This window comes from Lithobates pipiens, unplaced genomic scaffold, assembly GCF_037356315.1.
Source record: "Lithobates pipiens isolate NorthernLeopardFrog02 unplaced genomic scaffold, aLitPip1_a1.2 Scaffold_16, whole genome shotgun sequence".
Lineage (NCBI taxonomy): Eukaryota > Metazoa > Chordata > Amphibia > Anura > Ranidae > Lithobates > Lithobates pipiens.
Window position 1 is genome coordinate 165102381 of NW_027507748.1, and position 12995 is coordinate 165115375.

At 41.3% G+C, this 12995-nt stretch overlaps 1 protein-coding gene across 1 annotated transcript in view; it reads left to right on the top strand.

Moving 5' to 3' along the window:
• Nucleotides 1-12995, top strand: part of MAP3K15 (mitogen-activated protein kinase kinase kinase 15) — a 287980-nt gene that overhangs the window by 113147 nt on the left and 161838 nt on the right. Inside the window, exon 6 of the mRNA XM_077480742.1 lies at nt 7044-7150. Within this exon, the coding sequence (XP_077336868.1) occupies nt 7044-7150 (107 nt within the window). The remainder of the gene's footprint in view (nt 1-7043; nt 7151-12995) is intronic.

Below are 12995 nucleotides of genomic sequence, written 5' to 3' on the forward strand. Positions count from 1 at the left end.
CACATGTGTGGTGCAATCACTGTTTACATATGTGTACATTTGTATTTGTGTGCGAGCATGGAAGGATGGGGGTGTGTTAACATTTTTTTATATCTATATACATATATATATATATATATATATATATATATATATATTTTTTTTTTTTTATTAAAAAAAGATTTTTTATACTTTTTATTTATTTTTTCACTGGTGAGCAAGCACTTTGTGAAAGCTTTGGGCGGTGATAGGTATTCTTTATTTAGACATCGGGGTCTATTGGAACTCTGATGTCTCTTCTGCTCTTCAGTGCATCTGATCTTCACGGATCGATTTGATCAGATGCTGTACTGGCTGGCAAATAAAGCTCTTAAAACTGAAGTGATGGACTCATTCTGGCTTCATACAGCGGTCTTAGGTTCCCTAGTGGAATGGGAGAGCCAGGGAACAGTGGCGGTGAAAGGTGGGGTGCTGTAGAAGTTATCTGGTGGCTGTAAAGCGGCTTGGATCACTTTACTAGAAAGTCGATCGCCAGCTGAAAAAAATTATGCCAGCATGTTGTCCATTGAGAGAGCTGTGCCACGTCAGTGACTCCCATACATGCACAGTGACGTCATTGCAGCTTGGCCATTCAAATGGCCAGAGCCTGTGTACCCAGAAGGAAGACCAGGTGAAGATGAAGCCCTGTTAGAGGTGACAGCGTACCGCTGGAGAACTTAGTTACATAGTTAGTCCTGTTGAAAAAAGACATAAGTCCATCCAGTTCAACCATAGACAAAAACAAATAAATAAAATAAAAAATATCGTACAAGCCAATATACCCAATTCTATACCCACAGTTGATCCAGAGGAAGGCAAAAAACCCCAGCAGAGCATGCTCCAATTCGCTACAGCAGGGGAAAAAATTCCTTCCTGATCCCCCGAGAGGCAATCGGATTTTCCCCGGATCAACTTTACCTATAAATGTTAGTACCCAGTTATATAATGTACATTTAGAAACATATCCAGGCCTTTCTTAAAGCAATCTTCTGAGCTGGCCAGAACCACCTCTGGCGGGAGTCTATTCCACATTTTTACAGCTCTTACTGTGAAGAAACCTTTCCATATTTGGAGATGAAATCTCTTTTCCTCTAGACAAAGAGTGCCCCTGTGTCCTCTGTTGACTGTAAAAAGAATAACTCAACATCAAGTTCACTATATGGACCCCTTATATATTTGAACATGTTGATCATATCCCCCCTTATTCTCCTCTTCTCAAGAGTCAATAAATTCAGTTCCTCTAATCTTTCCTCATAGCTGAGCTCCTCCGTGCCTCTTATCAGTTTAGTTGCCCTTCTCTGCACTTTCTCCAGTTCCCTGATATCCTTTTTGGGAACTGGTGCCCAAAACTGAACTGCATATTGCAGATGAGGTCTTACTAATGATTTGAACAGGGGCAAAATGATATCCCTCTCTCTGGAGTACATACCTCTCTTAATACAAGAAAGGACTTGCTTGCTTTGGAAACTGAAGCTTGGCATTGCATGCTATTATTGAGCTTATGATCTACCAAAACCCCCAGATCCTTCTCCACTACGGATTCCCCCAGTTGTACCTCCCCTTAGCATGTATGATGCGTGCATATTCTTAGCCTTCAAGTGCATAACTTTACATTTCTCAACATCAAACCTCATCTGCCTCATAGTCGCCCAATTAGACATTGAGGTCAGCTTGCAAATTGAGGACATCCTATAAGGACGTTATTCCACTGCATAGCTTGGTGTGATCTGCAAAGACAGAAATGTTACTTTTGATCCCAGACCCAGACCCAATATAATTTATAAAGGTATTAAAAAGTAAGGGTCCCAGTGTCTCTCCGAAAGAGTGCATAGCCAGGAATATTAATAGCACAGTCATGTGAGGATTGAAGCCAAGTTTCAGCAATACCGATTAGATCGTAGCTCTCCTCATGCACCAGAGCTTCCAACTTACCTATTTTGCTTGGCAGACTTCTGGCATTGGTGAACAAACACTTTAATGCATTATTACATTTTGCTCTGGTGTTTTCCATATCATTTTTAGTAGTACAAATGGCACTATAGTTTCCAATGGCTGTTTTCTGTTAGTTTTAAGGTAAGTCTGTCATAATGGACTAGTAAGCATTTTGACAATATTCTGCAGGGGCCCAATTTTTTTTTCATTTTACTACTGCTTTAATCACTTGAAGTCAGGCCATGTATAAATGACCAATGGACATCAAAAGATTAAAAAGCTGGTTATAAATTGATCAGAACCGGTGCTGGTTTTTATTTGCTTGCTAGTTAAATATTTCTTTGTGAGCGTGAAAAAACCTACAAAATTATTGAAACAATATATAGCATATATGTTGGATTTGCATATTTTTTTCATTTTATGAAAATTGGCCATAAAGAGGCATGGGACAGAGCCTGATACTTTTTTCCCCTTCTCTTTCACCCTAGGTAGCTCAGAAATGGCCAAATTGTCAGTCTATACTAAAGTCCTATGGTGTCAGTATGCAGGGGAATGCAACACTAATATTTTCTTTTTTACTATGGGATGTTCCTAATAAAATGTTTCCTGCCTATTCACTGCTGACAATTATGTTAATGTATGGATGTTTTGTTGTAGGTGAAGCTTTTTTTATTATTTCTAATATTTGCTATTTGTCATATAAAATTAGAATGTATCCGGTTAGTAAGTGGCCCAATGTGATTTTAGATTAGCCTGAGTCTCCTGGCTGAAGCTGCGTACACACGTAGACTGTGACATCGTAAGGGGCGGGGTCACCATGTGACATCAACCCATGTGACATCAACTGAAGACCCCACCCCTTGTCCCTATATAAGTCGCCGCGTGCCCGGTCCCCGTCATTGTGAGCGGAGGACTCGGCGAGGCAACATCTGAAGAAGAAGAAGAGAAGAACGGAAGGCGGCGGTGACAGAAGACCGGGCCACCGCCTGTAAAAGAGCTAGAAGAAGGCGCGGTGGCCCGGCAGAAGAACCGAAGAGGGGGACAAGACCCCCGAAGTCGGAAGAAGTGGCCGGCGGCGAGGAAGAAAGCTGGGCTCCTCCGCTAGCAAAAGAGCTACAAGAAGATAGCGGAGGAGTCTGGCGAGAAGACCCCCGAAGACGGAAGACCCCCGGAGCTGTGCAATAAACTATTTTATCTTGTGTGTTGTGTTTTTTTGTACTTTATTTTACAGGTGAATGGGTAGGGCTACATTGTACCCCATACTCATTCACATAGGGTGGGGGGCCGGTATCCGGGGCCCCCTTATTAAAGGGGGCTCCCGGATTCCGATAAGCCCCCCGCCCGCAGACCCCGACAACCAGCGGCCAGGGTTGTCGGGAAGAGGCCCTTGTCCTCATCAACATGGGGACAAGGTGCTTTGGGGTGGGGGGGCCGCGCGCCCCCCCTTCCCCAAGGCACCCCCCATGTTGAGGGCACGTGGCTTGGTATGGCTCAGGAGGGTGGGCGCTCGCTTGTCCCCCCCTTTCCTGGCCAGCCGGGTAGCGTGCTCGGACAAGGGTCTGATGTGGACCTGGGGGGACCCCCATGACGATTTTTTTCGGCGTTGGGGTTCCCCTTTAAGTCCATACCAGGCGGCGGGGCCAGCGACGTCTCCTTCGCGGGCCCCGCCTACCTGGAGACCCGCTCGAAATGAGCGGACTTTTCTCCGAGCGGGAAAAGTCCGCTCATTTCAAAAGTACGGCGGACTGGCATACACACGGCCGGATTGTCCGCCGAAATGCGAGTCCGGCGGGAAGATTGGAGTGTAAAACTACTTTCTAAGTCCGCCGTACTTTCGGTTCAAAAAAGTATGCCGGAGGCTACACACGGAGGGATTGTTTGGCGGACTTCAGTTTGCCGGACTTTTCCACCCGATTGTGTGATCGTGTGTACGCGGCATTAGGGACATAAAGATTCTTATCCCTCTGAGCCCACACTGACCTAGACCACATAGAGACTTATGTCCTCACCTATAGATATACAGGCATACCCCACTTTTAAGTACACAATGGAGTTTATTTACTAAAGCTGGAAAGTGCAAAATCAGGCTCACTTCTGCATAGAAGCCAATGAGATTCCAGGTTTTATTACCAAAGTTTAATTGAACAAGCTGAGGTTAGAAGCTCATTGGTTTCTATGCAGAATTGAGCCTTATTTTGCACTTTCCAGCTTTAGTATATAACCCCCATTGTGTACTTAAAAGTGGGGTATGCCTGTAATGATAATGTATGATTAGAGAAAAAAAATATACTCACATTTATAATTATAAATTGTCCTTTTTTGTAAAAAAAAAAAAGAAAATGGTTATAGATAACTCCTTATTAAAATGTTTGTATTGGAAGATCTAAAGGGGTAATGAGTGATGGTTGCTTTACGTGAGACGGTGTATTCACAAGGGAAAATGTTTAATCTGCCTTAATTGCCTACTGGATTTCTAACAAATTATTGGCAAAAGAAAGAAACAAAACCTCAAAGCAGATAACAGTTGATGTAATCTAATTTAGAGAAAACACAGAAAATTAATCACGCTGCTGTATTCCTTCCATTAACAAAGACTGAATGTAGATTGAGTCATGATAATACAATGGGGCGTATTTATACAGATTGGGGGTAAAGTCACGTTTTCTATGCTTTTATAGTTTCTTTATAGTTTCTTTATTCCTGTTGTTATAAAAGAAATGAATAACAAATTATTATGCAAAGCAAAATGACTACATTGTGTCTGCACAAACAGATGCAGCCTTGACACATTTAAACAGATCTAAACACTTGAATGAAGTCCAAGGTGCCATAGCTCATTGTAGAGGGAAGAAACTAATAAAATTAGGCTTAATGTACACGGGACGTTTTACAACATCTCTGAGCGATCTAACTTTACAGATAGTAACCGAAGCTTTAAAACATCCGTTTACCTGTGTTTACATGCCACGTTTAGCCGTGTTTGCCTTTAGAAGCGTTTTTTTTTAAATAGTCAAAAATTAAAAACGCCTGTAAACGAAACGCAGCTAAACATGAGTTACCGTGTTTACATGTGTTTACAAGCTGTTACAGGCGTTTGGCGGTTCAAATGCCTCTGAACATCCATCTTAAATGCTTTTTTTTGCTTTATAAAAAATGCTTCTGAACTCAACTGCCTGGATAAGACTATAAATGACCCGGTGTCTATGTACTGATAAAATAACATAGAGGAGAGTTCAGGGGCAGTTGAAAAAAACGCCCAACTGCTCATAAACGTCCTTTTACCAGCAACAGTGTACATAAAGCCTTAAGCCTCATACACACAATCGGATTTTCCAATGGGAATTGTGTGATGACAAGCTGTTGGCGGAAAATCCGTCCGTTTGTACAATTGTCGGATTTTCCAAGGACAAATGTTGGATGGCAGGCTTTAAAAATTTTTTTTTTTTTTAAATGTCTGTTGTCGGATTTTCCGATTGTGTGTACACAAGTCCGTCAGACAAAAGTCCAAAGTACAAACACGCATGCTCAGAAGCAAGGACGAGCCAGAAGTGGTCGGTCTTGTAAACCAGCGTTTGTAATGGAGAATTAACATTTGTGACGCTGCAATTTATGAAATGTCGAAATGCAGAGCACATTCTCTTCTTCTTTAGTAGGATAGTAATGAAGCTGCTTTGCTGGTGATACTGATGGAGTTCTGCCAAACATATTTTAAAAGGCTTCTATTTTCTAGTGATATCAAGAATAATATTATTATGCTTGTTTTTTTTGGGGGGGGGGGGCAAGTTGCCACAACACCATTATCCCATAGTTTTTAAGATCAAAGATAATTTTACATTGTATTTTTTTAAATGTATTTGCCTACTCCCAAACTGTCATTTGAAGTAACACACACACAAAGTATTATTCTCCACAATTTTTTTATTGTGCATTAAAAAAAGAAAACAAATAAAATTAGACATGCTATCTGCCAATAGAACTTAACCACAAAGTGCATTCTATATAAAAATCTAGAAAATATACCAAATCAAATCATTATTCAACCAAAAAATAAAATAAAAGCCTCATGCATGTGCGCTGCTTCTTAATATAGGGGGTCAACAATGCCAAGAGTTGCTGAAAGCAGGGGTCCGTCATCCAGAAATAATTCCATAAATCATCCGGATTATTCTCCTGGAGCTCCCGCAGCAAAGGCATGTGACATAATTGGCCAGGATTAATAAACCAACCAATTCTTGGTCCTAGAAATCCTCCTCCTCCTGTTCCTGGACTGGACTTGGGTCAGAGCAATAACTCCAAGGCCAATAATATATAACGCATTATTTCCTCCGATTCCGCAACATTTCTGGTTGACGAACGGCCATTCAGAAACAAACTGAAAAGCAAAAAATGAAAAGCACAAAATGAAAAGCACAAATTAACACTCACCAAACTTCTACTAACACAAAATTAGCAGAAGGAGCCCAAAGGGTGGCGCCTGACAATTGAACTTCCTCTTTATCGGCTCGTAGAATGTCTAGTACGTCACTACGTTCGTGTTTGTTGGCTGACAATTGTGTGCTGTTTGTATGCAAGACAAGTTTTTGGCCAATGCCCTTTGCACAAAAGTCAGGCTTTGTCTGCTGAAAATCCGATCGCGTGTAAAAGGCTTTAGACTGGACTTTATATTTTCCAACAGAACTGTTTTCTGACAGCTTTTGGTTTCTTCTATTTTTACATTATTCTGGCTGCTAATTTATTAAAGGATCAGTCCTCCTAGAAGTGACATATTTCAATTTTGGTAGACGGAAAGTTACATCTAGGTGTTCTATTCATGAGTTGTCCAGTTTGGAGTCCTTAGGTCTACACACTCAGCATTCTATTGTGTGCAGAAGAAGACAAACTGGGGGGGGGGGGGGGGGGATCTCAAAAAGTCAATATTTTTGTAAGATGCTCAGGCTGAATGGCCCAAATTTGGTCAAGATTGGATATTTGAGGTGACCATGGGTTCACTAGGACATTGAATCATTCTACAAATATTTTCTTATGTATTGAAAAGATATTTTCTCCATGTAATGCTATGAGGATTTTGCTAAAGGTGTATTTTTTCATTTCAGGATTATGATGCCATGGTCAGACTTGTGGAAACACTAGAAATGCTGCCCACCTGTGACTTGGCAGATCAGCATAATATAAAGTTTCATTATGCCTTTGCTCTCAATCGGTAAGATTTTTTTTCCTTTTTTTGCATCAAGCATAAATCTTCATTGTAGAATGCATAACTGCAGCATTAAAACTGCAGATTTATTGAAACTGATTGAATCTGAAAACCTATATACACTGTCCATTGTACATTGTACATTGTGAAGACTGTTCAGTAAGGCGGTGCAGAGCTCAGAGCTAAGACGTAGAGTGCAGTATTCCATATGTAGATCTGGGTTTCATGACGTTAGGCAATGGGTTTTTATACTTTGGTAACTGTTTCTAGCTTGCTAAATAAATGTGGGTTTTGTGTTGTTTATTTAACCACTTGCCCCCAGGCCTATTCTGACACTTCTAACATAAGTGTAAAAAAAACCTGCTAGCTTTTTTGCTAGAAAATCATTTAGCACCCCCAAACTCTATACTGTGTATATTTTTCTAAGCCAAGGCTTTATGGAATAAAATGGTGGTTGTTGCAATTTTTTATGTCACATGGTATTTGCACAGTGTTTTTTGGGGAAAAAAATACACTTAAGTGAACTTTATTGCACAAAACACAATATTAATATCCAATTGTTTGGTACATGGATACCTAACTTGTCACGCTTTAACTAGTACCAATACCTGGCACAAATGCTGTCCCAAACAAATTTTTGTATCATTTTGTTCACACAAATAGAGCTTTCTTTTGGTGGTATTTGATCACCTCTCCGGTTTGTATTTTTATAATTTACAAATAAAAAAAGACCGAAAATTTTGAAAAAAAAATAGTATATCATTGTTTCTGTTAAAATTTTTTGTAAATAGTATGTTTTCTTCTTCAATGATGGGCACTGATATGGCTGCACCGACGGGCACTGATAAGGCAGCACTGATGGGGTGGCACCAATGAGGTGGCATTGAGGGGTGGCACTGATGGGCACTGCTAGGTGGCACTGGTATGTGGCACTGATGGGCACTCATAGGTGGCACTGATGGGCACTTGTAGGTGGCACTGATGGGTACTTATGGGTGGCACTGATAGGTGGCACTGATGAGCATGGATGGGCACTGATAGGTGGCACTGATAGACACTGACACTGATTGGTGGCACTGATGACACTGATGGGTGTCATTGCTGGGCATCACATGTTATATAATGGTGCCAGTCAGTGCCCATTTGTGGGCACTGATTGGCACAGATTGGGCATAATTTGCACACGTGAATGGCCATGAGGTACATACCTGGCCATTCACATGATACCCCCTTCCCCGGTGGTCCTGGCGGCTTCCCCGGTGGTCTAGTGTGGGCATCAGAGGGGGGGCTGCGCTGATAAACACGCAGCGCAGACCCCCGCTGTTAGGAGAGCTGCCGATCGGCACTCCTCTACTCGTGTCTGTCAGACGTGAGTGAGGAAAAGCCGATCACCAGCTTTACCTGTTGACATCACGATCAGCCGTGATTGGACATGGCTGATCATGTGGTAAAGAGCATTCGTTGGAGGCTCTTTACCAAGATCGATGTAGTGGTGTGTCAGACTGTTATCCTGAAGGACATCATATGACACCCAGTCAGGATAACTGAACCACTGCCCAGCTGTCATTTTGCTATAGGTCGGGCAGGAAGTGGTTTATCTTTACACTGTCGCTTTATTTTTTTTATCAGTTTTATTGTTATCACAAGGGATGAACAACATTCCTAGTGATAGCATGGGCAGTGATAGGTACTCTTAACTGAGACATTTGATATCCCAAATCTCTCCTCTGCCCTCCAAAGCATCTGACTAAACCATGAACATTTTGATCAGATGCTTGTTTAAGCCGGTAACAGCTTCTTTACATGAGACAGAATCCTGAAATAAAGAAATCCTTGCCGCTTCCAGTTTCTGACATCACACAGTGGGATGCACAACATCTGTTCCTCTCACTGTGTCCCAGGAACCAAATGCCACTGGGCACAACCTCACCTATCGTATGGGAGAGCCCGGTAAAGGTGGGGGGCAGCCACGGGAGGGGAGTAGAACCCCCCGTTCCGCCGCCTATAAAAGTAATCCAGTGACTTCATAGCTACTAGATTTACTTTTACATTGATTCACAGGACCTAAAAAATTACATCTTGATCATTGCTGTAGCTGCAGTGATCACTGAGAAAATCACTGTTCAAATCCAGCGACATACCGGTGCACCATTGGATTGCAAGTGGCTAATAAGGTAGTATAAAAAAAACATCTTCATAGTGTAGTAAGCTTTATTATTGTAGCAAGGATAGAAATATCATATATGCACTCACAAGATCAGGTGGAGACATCAGCATGTAACTATATGGAGACAGTTTCAGTGCTGAAGCAAATGATCCTCAGGCTGGAGCTGCTGCCCAAAGAAGGGCCAAGTCTTCATCAGAACTACTAATGATGTTGTAGAAATGTTATGCAATGTAATTCCCAGAATGTGGCCACCAGGTTCACTCCATGGGAGGCAATAACTGCCACAGGTGCTAAGTAAAGCAAGCAGGCCTGGGTTTGCCACAAAACAGCAGAAACCTAGTTGAAGTACCAAAATGTGTGATAACAAGTTTTTGGGGTCCAGAGCCTGATGACTCATCACCAAGCAGGAAACTGGGTCAAGAGAAGTGGTAGGTGAAAGACACAAGAGCGAGATCAGGAACTGATCATAGCAGAGAGTCCAGCAAATGCGCCTACAGACATCATCCCGGTATCAAAATTTACACCTGGCGATAGGCTGTCTTGTAGCTATGATTTGAGTGGCTACACATCCGCTCTATCATTTCTATAGGACACCCCTGCCACCGGGGCTCTCCCGGTCGTTGCTTGCTTAGTATCTGTTTGCTCGGGGGGGGGGGGGGGGTTGAAGGTACATCCTTATCCACCTCCCCTCTGTGATGTAAAAAACTGCAAGTAATGAGGGTTGTATTCTCATTACTGGCTTGTAATCTGATCAAACTGATCACAGTTTTGATCAGCTACTTTTGAGGGCAGAGGAAAGATCCCAGATTTCTCCATAAAGAAGACCTGTCATGCTTCTGGCTAACACAAGAGAGGTTATTTATCCCCTGTGATAGCAATAAAGTTGCAAAAAAAATAAAAATAAAGGGACAATTTTAAATAAAATAATTAATAAAATGTAAAAAAAAATAAAAAAATGAAAGCACCCTTGTCCCCTATGCTCACGTGCAAATGCGCATGAATATGCAAGTTCCACACGCATATTTAAATGGTGATCACCCCACACGTGAGGTATCAACACGAATGTCAGCGCAAGAGCAATAACTCTAGTGCTAGGCCTCCTGTGTAACTCTAAACTGGTAACTTTTAAAGCATAACAAATGGATAAAAGAGTGACATGTTAGAAGTTAGCACAGTGGTATAGTGGTTAGCACTCTCACCTAGCAGTAAGAAGGGTCACTGGTTTGAATCCCAACCACGACACCACCTGCCTGGAGTTTGCATGTTCTCCCTGTGCCTGGTGGGTTTCCTCCGGGTACTCTGATTTCCTCCCACACTCCAAAGGCATGTAGGTAGGTTAATTAGCTCCTGTCCAAAATTGGCCCTAGTATATGAATGGGGACCTTGGATTGTGGGCTCTTGAGGGTAGGGACCAATGTGAGTGTGCAATGTACAGCGATAAGGATAATTGTAGACACTCTAGATGGACAGGTGTCTTCATGTAACTATGTAATTACTTGGCCTAACATCATCTTTTATGTTTTAACGAAAAACAGGTATTATGTTGTATTTTTAGGCACTAAAATTAAGTAAAGAGTATTCTTTCCTAAAAATGTGCTGCGCAAACATCATGCGACATATAAAAATACAGGAAATATTAAATCAGGACAAATAGTTCAGCAATTTCAGCATACAAATTTCCTTTAAATATCCAAACCTGAACTGGATACCCCCATCTACAAAATTCCTGGTCATTTTATCCCGAAGTAGGTCTCCAACAAAGCAAAAGTAATCCTTACTAACTAAAATTTGCTATCTGGTAGTTTTTTTTAAGTGTTTCTTTTGACAAACTTTTTTACACACTTGCTAGCAACTTTTTTTTAAATCTGTACGCTGATTGCAGTGCAAGCACAGAACAGTCCCATCCCTTTCCCAGCATGGTAGTTATGACAATAAAAAATGAAGGCTGATTGGTTTCTATGTAGAGCTGCACCAGATTGCGCAATCTCCAGTTTTAGTAAATCAACCCCTGTTTTTGTACATTTAATAAACGCTAATAAAATAAAAATAAATCATGTGAAGTAAAAAAAAAAAAAATTTAAATAAAATTGATCCCAAAACATAATTTCCCTTTAGCACTGTGGTGCCATTAAATCCCCCTGTATCAATACATTTCATGTTTAAAGAGGAGCTGCACCTAAAAAAAAAATATTAAAAGCCAGCAGCTACTAATATTGCAGCTGCTGACTTTTAATAATATCACACTTACCTGTCCCAGGTTCCAGCGATGTCGGCGGCAGATGACGAGCGATCGCTCGTCTCGCTGCAGCCACCGCCGCCATCCTCTGTCAGGGAATCGGGAAGTGAAGCATGAGGGCTTCACTGCCCGGTTCCCTACTGCGCATGCGCGAGTCGCGCTGCGCTTCTCTTATGGTCCCCTGCTGTGTCTCTGGGAACTGTGTGTTTCCCAGAACACAACGGGGGGGGGGGGGGCGGAGCGATGCGGGGGTCTGCGGCGGCCTGGCCGGAAGTGGGTGCAGTTACCTGGATTATTCAGGTAACTGCACCCCCCTCCCCCCTGAAAGGTGCCGATTGTGGCACCGGAGGGGGGGAGGGATAATACTAGCGGAACTTCCCCTTTAGGGGGAAGAACCGCTTTAATGGTTTATTTCAATTTATGAAGGTGTTAGATTTTATGCTAATATCTAATTTTGGATATACCAAACACTCAATAAAAATCCTTCCTACGTGTGTTTTCAAAAAGTGCTCCTTCTGTTTGGAGGCTCATCCCTAAACATTATGATCAGTGCTAGACATTGCTTTTATTCATTTCCGTATGCAATGTACAAAAATGTATTACATTTTTAATAAATATAAAAAATATATTTTCAGTGAAAGACTTTATTCTGACAGCCTCATTAATATTGTCCAGTATAAGGACCTCTTATATGCAACATCTCTGTTACACTTCCTAAGTGACTTTGTATACTATTGGAAAAGCTTTTGATCATGATAACAGTTGTACAGGACATTGTGTCCCATGAATTTTAAAAAGGTATGAAACTTTATATAATTATCCCCTGACATTTAGTTGTGTGTTCAGTAATTCATAATGTTGGGATTATTTCTGGAAGTTATATTAATTATATCTGCATTTTAATGGGGACTACGCCAGGGCTCGACAAATTTGCTTTGAATCTAGGAGCCAGCTAAAAAAGACCAGAGCGTTTTTTGCGATTCGGCACTGCGTCGCTTTAACTGACAATTGCACGGTCGTGCAACGTGGCTCCCAAACCAAATTGATTCCCTTTTTGTCCCACAAATAGAGCTTTCTTTTGGTGGTATTTAGTCACCTTTGCGGTTTTTATTTTTTGCGCTATAAACAAAAAAAGTGACACGTTTGAAAAAACGCATTCTTTTTTACTTTTTGCTATAATAAATATCCCCAAAAAAATCTATAAAAAAAACATTTTTTTCCTTTAGTTTAGGCCGATACATATTCTTCTACATATTTTTGTTAAAAAAATCGCAATAAGCATGTATTGATTTGTTTGAGCAAAAGTTATAGCGTTTACAAAATAGGGAATAGTTTTATGGTATTTTTATGAATATTTTTTTTATTAGTAATGGCGGTGATCAGCGATTTTTATCATGACTGCGATATTATGGGGGACAGATCGGACACTTTTGCCGTGATTTTGGGAC